The 13164-nt window shown below is 43.3% G+C and overlaps 1 protein-coding gene across 1 annotated transcript in view; it reads right to left on the bottom strand.

Moving 5' to 3' along the window:
• The window catches only part of smtnb (smoothelin b), a 46083-nt gene that overhangs the window by 8111 nt on the left and 24808 nt on the right, over window positions 1–13164 (bottom strand). The window contains exons 7-10 of the mRNA XM_069138254.1: window positions 10213–10919; window positions 9078–9129; window positions 7643–8221; window positions 5208–5281 (exon numbers count right to left, since the gene is read on the bottom strand). Of these exons, the coding sequence (XP_068994355.1) occupies window positions 5208–5281; window positions 7643–8221; window positions 9078–9129; window positions 10213–10919 (1412 nt within the window). The remainder of the gene's footprint in view (window positions 1–5207; window positions 5282–7642; window positions 8222–9077; window positions 9130–10212; window positions 10920–13164) is intronic.

The raw sequence follows: 13164 nt of genomic DNA, 5'->3' as shown, positions 1-13164 counted from the left end.
CGGGTGGACAATCTTGGGGAGTGCAGAACGAAGAATAATGTGGTGCTTCCACTGCAGTATCTTCCTCTGTGCAGGGTGAAGTATCACTGGATGAAGTTTTGGTTTCACATGGAATTGAACAGGGGCTTTCTTTGCCTTGTGGCTCATGTAGTAAGGGATCAGGTAGCCCCATAAGCTGACACAGGGACTCCACTTGCCTCACAATTTTTTCTTGCTGAATCCTCAGCCTCAGGTTTTCCTCCTGTAGCCTGATGAGTGCCTCTGCCAGAGGAGCCACCTGAGCTGCTGCCTCCTCCACACGGGCATCCACTCGCTTCCCAAAGGCCTGCAGGTCACCGTGTATCTCCCCCACTGCACACCGCAATGTTAACTCAAATTTCCTCTCCCCAAACTGCCCCTCTTCATCTTCAGCTTCCTCCTGAACAAGCAGATCACCGATCACCTCCTCCAGGCCAGACTCGGCACAAGCACTATCTGGGCTGCCCAAAGCCTGTGGAGCCTGTGAGGCTGGGAGGTAATCCAGGTTCACTCCAGGCATGGCCAGACCAAACTTCACTGACCAATTTAGCTTAAATCCAGTTTATTGCCCCAAAAATGTAGGCTGGATTGTAAAACCGGAGAAATAAAAGGTTGTGGCCAATGCCTCTGTTGTAAGAGTAGAAGCTGTCCTCCTCTGTTTGTCAGAGACCTTCCAAAACAATGCACGTTCTTTATACCCCCAGCAAATCCCCCCCCCCTCTTTACAAGCCAACAACCTGACAGCCAATGAGCATGCAGAGAATCCGGTTTCCCAGGCAGCCCCCAACTGCTTATTTCCAGGTGGCCTGGAAAAGTATATTTATCTCCATTATTCCACTGAGCCAGTCAGTCCTGGGGCACTGGTAGAGGGGAGAGGGGGAGTGATAGTGACAATAATTTAGAAAACTCACCCCTCCCACTTCAACTTTCCTTTTATTTAGCCCATGTCCTTCACACCTCGAATAGCTGGCAACAAAGGTTTAGCTGTGGCTCTAGGCCTGGGCTGAGTTGAAAGAGTTACACATTAGTGTTTCACTCCTCTTAAAATTGCACTCTAACAAAATTCAACTGCATCTGGATTAATCAGGTTACTTGTTTTGCATGACTGTGATTCTAGGCAGACTTCCAGAGAAAAGATCAGTCCATGAAGGGCAAAGAGTTTAGGGCCATGACAAAGCAGAGTGTGATTGAGGATGAGCAGGGGTCTAGTTCTCCACAACTCTGGGCAAGGATGTTGCAAAGGACATTTAAGCCCTTCCAAGATTTAGTTTTAGGCATACTGACAAATCAGCAAGGGTCCAGCTGCTCCTTGTGTGGATGCTTTAAGTGCGTCTGTGTTAAATTAAGAGCTTTCCAAGCACACTGACAGAAGTCTGTTTATGGTCTTCACATTGTTAGATGCTCAAGTAGATCTATTAAATCAACAGATTTCATACTGCATCTCAATTATGGCAAAAGTCATAATCACAATTATCTAATAAGGCTGACTTCATAAAACTTTTTTTTTTATTTTATTTTTTTAAATAATTCAACAAATGAAAAAAAAAACTGTAAACAAAGATGTGTAAAAAAATAGACTGTAAAACTTGTAAGGAGGGGTAAAAGCTCTGGATTTACAAAACTAGACAAAACAATAGCATCTTTGCAAAATAAAATGCAACACAATGACCATATTATCTAAATTGTCTGGTTGTCTTTAACATTAGAAGCCAAACATTAACTGAAATTCAATCAATTGCCCAGCCCTATCACTGAATGCATTCTAAATAGAATCATAAGGCTACATGTGAAAAAATTTGATAAACCTGTTGACATGCCAATACATCACAAGCATTAACAGTGCAAACACAACCAAATTCACTGTAAATATCTCTGACTTCTTAAAAAAATACTGTGACTGTATGCACAATATTTTCATTCATCTAAATAAGTTCAGAATCTGGCCTCGAGGGAGAGTGAAGAGAAATGCTGAATGGCAGCAGGGAAAGTGGGTCAAACCCATGGAGGACGTGGCTCTAAGTCTCACCATGCATCACTGAAAGCACTTTATCCACAATAAACCAAAGCAAGGCGAAGTGAAAAGACACAGAGGCCAAAAATATAAAGGCTATAAAGTACATGCAGTGCAATTTTCTGCAGGCATGCTATATTTCTGATCATCGTGGCAGACTCTGAAGTATTTCAATTATGATGATATATCTGTCAGATTGTCTGTGAGCCCTCAGCGGACACGTAAGCGTGTCCAAAAATATTGGAGTGCAACATCAAGCAGAGTTAAAACAGAAAATAATGCAAGGATTGGAAGGGGAACCACATATGAGATTCCCTCAGAACTTTCCCCAGTTCTGCAGACCAGGCTCAGATCTGTCACACATGGGACCTGGTAGTGTAATCAGCATGTGTCATGGATCAGCAGCATGTTAACAATGGTCTCTTTATCCCTCTGTGTGACAGTAAGACAATCTGTCACTGACTGTGGGCCCGCGTGTCCATGTTCACGCAGCAGTATTTAACCAGTGTGACCCCTATTGTGTCAGAAATCCCCCTGCTTCAGTAAAGACTGACTATCCTGCCATCACCCTGGTTATAAAGCTAAGGCATTATTTATGTTTGAGTTCAAGGCCGAGCGCAGCGGTCGGCATGGAAGGACCGCTGACATGAGCAGGAGCAGCTGAGATCAGGTAGAGCAAGAGGCATCAAAAGACATGGTAGACATTTTGACTTGTCATTGTAGGGAAAGCACAGGTGTATTAATGACGGCTGAATCCCACTTAGTGATGGTCCTGCTTTTGTGAACGTTAGTTCACTGTCATTGCTTACTGGGACATTTAATGGAACCAAGCAAAAATTTATACACCTGTACTTTCTACAACAAGTCAAAATGTCTGCCTTGAAAAAGGTTTTCAACATTGGTTTACAAAGATTTTGTCCCATGCAAAAAATACCCGTTTAAATATTTTTTTTAACACTGAATCAGACAATTTTGTTATGAATTTCTCTATCACCCATAGTTTTTTTGTTCCAGTATACTACCACGGACAAAGAAAAGCACAAGCGCTCCCCCTCCATGTCAGCAGACTACTGCTGGACACTGAGGGGTGTGGCTAAGGCCAAATGTAGGTGAAAATCATTCACTTGTACATTGTAGAAGATGTTTATTGATATTTTAAGTATAACAACGGCCTTATTTATGAATAACTAATATACACTGCACCACTTAAAATCCATGCTTGGTTGGAATTGTGTAAAAAGTACAGTAAAATGCTAATATTTAAGTTTATAGGAGAACAAAAGTTAAAAAAAAATTGCCCAATGTTTGTCTGAAATGAGCTCTTGTCCCTGCACTGCAACACGTCAAGTATTTTGAGATCGCCATTAATTTGATTAGTCTAGCTTATACTATAAGTAATGAGGAGCGACTTCCTCATTTTGGCTTCTTTCCATTGTTTAGATTCAGATTTAAAGGTGATCCACTGTAAAAGCAGAAGTTATCAGCATCAACATGTTTTATGGGAATTAAGAAAATACAAGTAAGGAAATAGTGGAGGTTGTGAGTGCTGAGGTTGGACCACCAAAGAGAAGCTCAGACCACCCAAAAAGATCAGAGTTTCAGACGGGAACCACTGTGGTCAATTAACAAGCAACAACACCAAACAGGAAGAGCATATTAAAACTCCAGTTACACTGTATATTGCCTCGATGTCCGCACATTCTTCTTGCTATAACAAATATATTCACTGTTAGGCCACTGAATCCTCCTCTGACATGTCACCTCCTCCCTCACACAGACACAACCTTGAGCATTGATTAAGCAAGGGAAAGTCAGACAACAGGTGGTCTCTGGATCCGTCTGAAAGTAAACAAGCTGCTGCCCCTTCCCTCCCTTGGTTGATGCTAACCAACAGTGTCTGCTGCTGTTTTTACAATCTCATTAGCCAAATCACTGTACGGTAAAACTGGAGCAAATCTGGCTGAAGCAGCTGAAATAGTTCCCTATCCAAGTGAGGAAAAGAATAAATGACTTATTCTTGTAGCCTTGGAGTTCATCAGTGAAGGCATTCATGTTAAGCCCTTCATGTTAAGCCCATACAATTAAGATGCATTGGTTTAGGAAGTCCATGTATGTGAACCACAGCCTAGTGGTGCTAACATGCAGTTATGTTACACTCTGCAAACAGTGTTGAGGCCTATTGCTAAACCACCATCCCCAACAGTGATGAATAACAGAGTTAGTACGAAAGATTGGGGACTGATAAACGAAGCAGGATGTAATCCATAAAGTGTTGGTGAGTTGCTGTGGTAAAATACATGCCTGGAAATAATCGTATAGATGTTTGCACTTAAAGACATTACCTGCATGCTGTAATACCACTGGGATCAGTCAAAAATAAAGCTCATCCCCTGCAGAATCCTTGTCTTCTTGCAAAATCTGTTTTTAAAAGAAAGCTATGGTTGAGTTTGTGTCTCAACAAGGTTCTAACTGAGGAGATGGTCTCACTCCAACACCTAACATCCAGCCTGCAGCCTCGTCCCAGCCCTAATTAACCAGCTCTGTGATCCCATAACCAGATTACTTCTCTACAATCAGAATGTGCAAAGAGGTGCATCCTCCTCAAGTCCCACCTCCACGCCACCCCACCCCCAAGAAAAGAAAAAATAAGTGATGAAGAACTTTTGTCAGCACATGTTTTAAGACAGTTGGACAGAAATCAGTGTGATGAAGACGGACAGGTGTGATTAAGGTAACATTTCCCAGATGAATCTCAGTGGACATCCGCCTGCAGAGAGAGAAGCAGGAATGCCCAGAACACCTCCCTCACCCTCCCTCACTCTCCCTCTCTCCTTCACATACCCTACAAGGACAGATGTGACTGGCTACCCACTCTTGTGTTTGATAAACACTGTTCTTCCCTCCTCTCCCTCCTTTTCTCACACTTTGTCTGTCCTTCACTGTCCTGGCTCGCTTGCTTCTCAGGCCTTTATAGGTGATTGCTGTGACTGGGATGCAGGGAAAACACCAGTGGAATTAAATCGGGTAATTTGGAAATTAAATATAGGATAAAAACAAAACACTTAACTTAAATTGGGAGCGACTGGAAATAGTTTAATTTATGTTTGATAAATTCTGACAAGTTTCAGCCTCAGTGTTGTAATTACTTCCCCAAGATGTTTTGTAATGCAGATTGTACCTTGTTGGAGGGTCCGGAGGAGAAGCTGGATGAGGAGATCTTGAATGGTGTTGCTCTTAGACCGAGGGTCAAATCTGAAACAGACAAGACAGATTTACCTGGACGTGAAACATAAAATAGTTGAGATGAATAAGAACCCTCAAAGGTCCCATTACCCATAAATATGTGTAAAGTTGAGATGTGTACATGGCCTTGCACTGTGCTGATGGTAGCCATTAGTCAGTTACATAACCTGCCACAGTGTCATAAACAACACAGACTCGTGTTGAATGAGAGACAAGTGAGAAAATGTAGATGACGCCACCTTTAACATAAACAGCTTTCTTCATTGGCTCCCAGAGTACACACATGCATTTCCTTTGGACCTGTTTCCTTCCTCATCCACACACACACACACACACACACACACACACACACACACACACACACACACACACACACACACACAAAACCTATATCATAAACTACAAGATTGATGCACACTCGCATGGCACAGTGTACATTTAAAAGCCTTTGTAGTGCTTTTGAGGGAAACCGGAGACACAATCGCAGGCTGCCTTTACTCAGAGCGAGACGGGCATGTTCCCAAAAAAGGAGCCCAAAACCGTTAAAGCAAATTGAGCTGAGAAGAAGCCATGTGACCTTCATGGATGAGCCTAGTAGGGCTCCCAGAAAATGTCCTGAGGGGGACGGGGGAGGGGACGGGAGGGGGGGGGACCCCGGGGGGGGGGGGGGGGTTCACTGTAAAAGGTGATGAGGCTGGAATCGCACAGGTCCAGCCTGAGTTTTAAATAAACTGTTTGTGTTGTTGGTCCCAGCTGATGAGAAGAGCTGAAACTTAATACATCTTGTTTGGACCGACAGTAACAGCAGCTGTAGCCGCCTTGCTTCTGAAACAGACTGTTGACCATGTGAATCTCTGCTGGTGCTGTTTGCTCTGTGACTAAACTGTAGCCTATAATGTGTTGAGTTTATATACTGCTGTTAATGATAATATAGAAACTTGGTTTTTAACACTTACTGAAGGCACATGTTACATATTTTAATAGAAGTTGCAAGTCAATTTTAATGTTTTAGTACATTAACTCATTTAAATACACAAATTCTTCAAGCTTTATACAGCTAGTAGGGCATATGGCATATATCAATACAATTTTTGACAGACAAAATAAAAAAAATTCCATCGTCTCATGTAAACTATGGTAAAATGTAAACAGATTTTTCACCTTAGCGGTGTCAAAGGGCTTTACAATTTGTCTCCCATTTACACACCAATGGCGGCAAAACTGCCATGGAAGGGGCTCGCCTGCCATCGGGAGTAACTTGGGATTCAGTGTCTTGCCCAAGGACGCTTCAGCATGTGGACAGGAAAAGATTTCTCTGCCAACTTAAGCATCACTGGGCAACCTCCTCTACCATCTGAGCCACAGGCGCCCCCCCATACTACTGTTTGCTATTAGTAATGTTTTCTCACTTTTGACACAATACTTCTGCATTGTGTCGTATCATTAACACTGCATGTCTTAAAATGTTAGGATGGAAGTGTTCAGCCAGGTAAATAAGGTCACCTTTTCTTGTTAGCCGACAGAAAGAGAGAGAAGCAAAACATGATCACAAAAGAAGGGAATAACATATGACAAAGATATCCAGCCACATTCAAACTGAGGATTCTGCACCATCTAAAACTGCTGCTCTTGTGGCTCATGAGGCAAAGTGACCAGTGGGCTGGTTTCCCAGACACTTTTTTTTTCCCATTTAAATGCTCACTCAAATGAATGATGGCAGTAAGTGCCTGTTGTTTTAGATAAAGAGAGGACAGACAATATCTACAGAACATAATGAACAAAGCACTGTAATGTGTGGGCTGGCAGGCTTATTCAGTTGCATCGTAACAATATTACTAGTCAGTTTGGCCTGGGAGAGCCCGTTGTTGCTTCCTTTGTCCCAATATGCTCTCTTCTGAAGACAAGTGACCTCACCCCCCTCCACACTGAGAAACATGCCCACTATATAACAAACACCCTTCAGTGCAACAATGCAGTGTATTATTCAGCTTGAACGTCCATGTGCTCTGCTTCACAACAACCCTTGTCATCATCCCACTTGTGACCGATTTCTTTTCGCTGGTCACCTCCCACAGTGACTGGGATTCCAGTGTGATCCAAGGGTCGATATCAGCAAGAAAAGACTTAAAATTGTTCAATTAAGATTCATACCACCAGGAACACATGGGCTGCATCTCTGCAGAATTATAGCATAAAGTTCATGTAATTAAGTGTTATCGAATAAGCATGATGCCTTAAGTTGTTAAAGTCAAACAAAAGAACTGGTGTTCAGCTGTCATTTGAACTCTCACTACAAAATATGTTAAATTGACCATTTGAGGACTTAGTGAGCGTGAGAGCTTCCTGTCGATGTGAGGTTGATGCTCCTACCTGGTCTTTGCCCCAGAGCGTTAGTGGTGTTGCGTGGGGTCATGTTGGTGATGGGTACGATGTTGCCTCTAGGGGCTGAGGAGGTGGTGCACCCATCCTTGATCTCGATGGTGAGGAAAGTCTTCATGTCCTCTCCCTGGGTGACTTTTTTTCCAGCTGCTCTCCCTGGGGTCCTGTCTTCCTTTGAGTTGCCAGAGGCGTGTACATCTTTTTCAGCTGGACGCCTGATCCCGCCCATGGAGTTCTGCAATTGGCTAGCTGATTTGTTAGCCACACCCCTTGGCTGAGGTGCAGCCTGACTCAGGGATGCAGGAGAGGTGTTTGATGTGGAGTCTTGATGTGGCCTCGTTGGCCTGTCTCCAGATGTGCTGAGGGATGCTGCTGAGTGTGTAAACAGCTCAGTAGCTCTGGAGAGGTTCGTCTGGCCGCTGCTGCCAAAGGTGTTCCCGTTCCTCAGAGGAGTTTTCTTCAAAGCTGGGACATTTGGACTTTGGCTGGCTTCTGTGAACTTGCGCATTCGATCACGAACAGAGTTGGTGCGGTTGAACTGCTCCAATATAACATCTTTCTTCTCAGGTGCTGTAAAGACCAAATGTAAGAAAAGAGTTGAAAACTAAGAATAACTCAATACAGAGAAGACACAAAGCCTCGACCCCCTCCACTCTTCAGGCTGAATTTAGCACAGTTACAGCCTCTTGCTCTTGTCATCTCCTCCTCCACCTCAAAAGCCCACTACAAATCCCTTTTCCTCCTCTTTCGAGGTTTTGTTCCAGCCCCTTTATTTTGCTTGACTTAACCTCCTCCATTCCACCATCTTTCAGTTCCTATTTATTTTTTCTTTTCAGGGCATGTTTCCTCCACTCGTGTTTTTTTTTAAACATTCTTTGATCCTTAATGCTGTCAGGTGATGTGTATAAAGTTAATGGTTAAAAACCAACAAAGGGGAAAAATGCTCGTGATTAGAGGAGAAGATATTCACGGAAGTTATCCTCAAGAAGAAAAAATGATGGCTGCTTAATCAGAAAACCACAACTTATAGCAGAGTGGACACAGTGAAGAGCCCTGTCTGGTAGAAATAGAGAAAATAATATATCTCATTGCAGTCTCTCCTCTCAGCCCTCTATCCTGTGAGTGGCCCTATACAGTCATTCTAATAACTTGGATTGTTTTCCACATAGTGAAGTCCTACAGGCTAAAAACTATCCATTGTGATATTATAGAAAATATAATCAAAAACCTGGTGAAAAATATCCATTGTAATGTTCTTAGAACCCAATTAATAATTTTTGTAAAGAGAAATGCAGCAAATCCAAATTTTTTTAAACATTGAAATGATAAATGTTCTGAATTCTTCCTTGATAATTATCTTAAAAGATGATCAGATTTGCTGTTGATTAATCAGTGCGGGACTAAGAGAGTTGGACTAATTTCTTACCAGCATCCTTTGCTTTGCCACCTGTGAGGGGAAGAGCACTGTTTACCTTTATCTAAAAAAGGAAAGAAAAAAAAAAAAATCAGAGGAGATTAAAGTTTAACATGTACTGATCTTGGATTGCCAACCACAGAGCTGCTATAACGAACAGCTCATTGTTTAACAGGGAAGAAATGCAAATTCACAAGCAGCTATAGTCTGCATGGAGAACTGTGCTGACAACTATAGACGCACACACAGACCTACACAATCCATAATAACAATACAGAATCGACTGTTTTCATTATATAACATTTGTTTTTGAAGTTGTTTGCCTCTGTTCTTTTTTTGGCAGGGGAGCCATGATGGACCCCAGCGTGTTTACATTACTCTCAGGAGACTGAGCATCAGCACATATTGTCAGGGAACAATAAAAGTCTGGGGCCAGCCTTACGTAAACACATTTAGCCCAGCGACATGATGGCGTCATGGCGACCTGAGCTCCCAAGATGGGAAATGTTGCTTAACAGTTTACAGTCAGCATAGAAACAGAAGCTCTGTATGTTTGTTGTTCTCAGAGCTGCAGGGTGAAGATAGCCAGAATCTCTGGCCTGCATCTCTGCCTATCCCTCCCTGACATCAGGTGAGGCTGACACGACGCTGAGGCGAAGCAGAGACAGTCATGTCTGTCAGTCCGTTTGTTTGTTTGTGTAACCAGGTAACAAAAGTTAAACAGCATTTAACAGGAGATCAGCATGCTGTGTTTATGGATTACGATGTGACCTGGGTGTCATTGAAGAATGGAATGTCGGAGTCTCTTGTCAGGGATAATGAAACGGAAAGAAAGAAAAGAAAGAGTGTCAGTGACTGTGGCTACGCAGCACAGCACCTCACTCTAGTGGAGAAGTTAGGATAGATGTTGTGTGTCCTTCCTGCCAGTCAGCTGGTTCAAACTGTTCTTGGAAAGATCTTGGAACAGTTTGTTAAAAACGGTTTAGTTTTCTTTATTTTTTAAAATAAAATTTGCTAAAAAAAAAAAAAGGAAAAAACAACATTGACTACAATAACAACATTAACAACAGCATTGACTCTAATGTTTTACTGTCGGTATGTTCTACACACAAACAACAGGGCTTGATAGAAGGACTTTATACTCCACCTTTTGTTTCTGGAAGTCAGTTTTCCCCTCGGCGTTGCCGTTGAGCAGCCCATTGGCAGGATCTCTCCGAGATAAAACAGCCCCATCAACCTGCTCCTGGTCAACAATGAGGTCTTGGCTACACTGAGCCTGGCTGCTGGTTGGACCTTGGCTCCTGCTCTCGCTTTCTGAATCTGTGCTGTAAGCCGAACCACTCGTGGCTACCTCCACCTCCCCCGCTAGACCCCTCTCCTCAGATAACATGCTCACACTGTGGTCAGATGTCCCCGAGTCTGTCCGTTTCCTTAAGAACAGACCGAGGCTGTCTGATGCCCCAGAGCCCAGACGGGGTCTGACACCTGAATCAGAGACATCTGAGCCCAGCCTCTGTCTGACATAAGACTGGGAGCTGATGCTTCGCTCTGATGCCCCAGAGTCCAGCCGACCACGCTGGCAGGAACTCTGGCTCTTGTCTGAGGCTCCAGAGTCCAGCCGGGCCCTGTGGGCTGAGCCCAGACTCTTCTCCGAGGCCACAGAATCCAGATGGGACCTGGAAAGCACCGAGGTACCACTGCGGTCTGAAGCTGTGGAGTCTGACCTTTGACGGTGAGACAGTACCAGATCAGGCTCTGTGGTCACATCTTCTCGTTGATGCTGGATCAACAGAGGTCCAGAGTCGTCATCCTTCACCAGGTGATCAAGAACCAACACCATGCCTGAGTTGGAGCCTGTTACAGAAAACACAAATGAAAGATGAGAAATAAACATCTCTCTGAATCCTCTGGCTTTTCTGCTTTTGTAAAAGCTGATTGTCATGTTACTTTAATTCTTCTTCACACAGTTGCTGTATGTGAGCAAAGGAAGCACTAGGTCAGGGGTGTCAAACATACGGCCCGTGGGCCGGATCTGGCCCGCCAGTGGGTCCAGATCGGCCCGCCGGATGACTTTGCTAAGTATGAAAATTACAGAAAGACATAAATTGCATTTCTATGAGAATATGGAGGTTTATGAGTACAAACGTTTTGTAATTTTTTTTAATCAATCCAGTAATTGCTTCAAAAACAGCGTAAATGCGATGTCTGCTCTGGAGGAAGAAGCGCTCGTTGCCACAGGCAGCAGCGCTCGCTGCTCACTTTGTGACGCGTTTGACGTCAAACGCGTCACAAAGCGAGGGAATCTGCAGAGGAGAGCCCAGGCAGATAAACAGTGGGCTGATGTCTGAGTTTTTGGTCTTTATGTTTCTAGTTTATTGTAGAAAGACCTTAAAATAGGGTTTATCAACCAAAAACCTTCACCAATGATTTAAACATAGAGAAATATTGTCGTTATGTATGCTATGATTTTACTGGTCTGGCCCACTTGAGATCAAAGTGGGCAGTATGTGGCCCCTTAACTAAAATGAGTTTGACACCCTTGCACTAGGTAGTAAAGTTTGAGACTTCAGTGATGTAAATGAAATATTCCGCAGCACTGGGGCCCAGGAGAGAACAGGCTAGAAAATATCTCTGAGGATCACAGAGGAGGCATGTGGAGACATGGCGGATGTAGACATTTCCTCCAGACTGGCCTCAGTTCCTGAGCACAGATTGTTGTGGTGGATGTACTTAAAGTCGAAGGAGGGCTCACAAGTGGAGAAAAGGAGAATGCGGCACAACGGTAAGAAACTACAAGGAGTTGCGGAGAAAGTGGGGGTGTAATAGAGACTTCCCCTCCCCTTGGTCCAAGCTCCTTCACTGCTCCCTCTCTCCTCAGGAAACCACACTCCAAACAACTCAGTGGTGCCCACATCCTCCCCCGCAACAGTTTCTACCTCCAACACCCCACAGTGCTGCTGCTCGATAGAATATCTGAGGTTGTGCGTAACACAGATAGGGAAAGCATAGGAAACCAAGAACGTATCAGGTTCCCACATCACATGTACAAAGCAAGGCTTGAAGACTTCTGAATGACCTCCGTTTGCACCAACTTTGCAACCGAAGGGGGTTCACCAAGTGTGGATGTCTGTCTGTTTACAAACCAAATCAAAGAGGACCTCCAGTCTGACAGGAGGCAGGCAGCACAGTCGGTTTCAACTTTCAAGTAGCCAGGATCAAGGGGGAACATTCACAGCCTCATTTAAAACAGCTGATCTTTATTTATTCATTATTGCAAAAAAAGACACCCAGTAAATCATTCACAATCACTTTAGAAATAATAAAGTTCTCAAACACAAGTTTACAAATTACTTCAGACATTAGAGAGGATAAAAATAGCAGCAACTTGTTGATTAAACAGAGCAGATGATTATGTAACACGGGCTGAATAGAAAATGTGATAATTACACACAATTAGGACAATAAAACTCACATGTAACTGTCAACGGTCCACTAGACAGAAGGGTCCATATCTAATGAGGCACACAACCCAAACTCAATCACTGGCCAACTGTAACTGAAGTGAGAGCCAAAACAGCTTCTTCAGCAAACTCTCACATTATTGTTCACGTCTTTTCCATTGGGAACCTGTAATATCTATTGTGCGACAATTTCTGGGAAAATCCCCACTGCTACTGCATAATGACAGGCTTGTTTTTTTGCTTCAAAATAGCTACAAAAGCTGCACTTGTGCAGTCTGTTGCCAGTCAATATATAGAGCACAAACAAAGGTCAACTGAGAGTTTTCTTTATACTCCTTTAACAGTGAAGCAATGACCCGTAGAAAGCCCAAATTTGTCTTTGCTGTGAATGGGTCAACACAAGTTTTTTGACTGCTGGTGACGATGGTTCAACAAAGGTTCATCGTGCACACTTCAGCTTTGAATTAACAGGTTGAAGACAGTTTTCTAAATCGGTAGGTACACAGTTCTGTAATTTTTAGTCATTAAGTTCTCATAGAATTTGTTATATTAGCTTTCCACAATGTTACAATATAAATGAAAAATATGCATTATGTAAACAAGACTAAAGTCTGCAGCCATGCTAGTGTCTCAGGGAA

Source organism: Embiotoca jacksoni, unplaced genomic scaffold (assembly GCF_022577435.1).
Source record: "Embiotoca jacksoni isolate LCO1_2020_lvr unplaced genomic scaffold, fEmbJac1.0.p SCAF_8, whole genome shotgun sequence".
NCBI classification, from domain to species: Eukaryota; Metazoa; Chordata; class Actinopteri; family Embiotocidae; genus Embiotoca; species Embiotoca jacksoni.
This window is presented reverse-complemented; position numbering and strand designations above follow the sequence as displayed.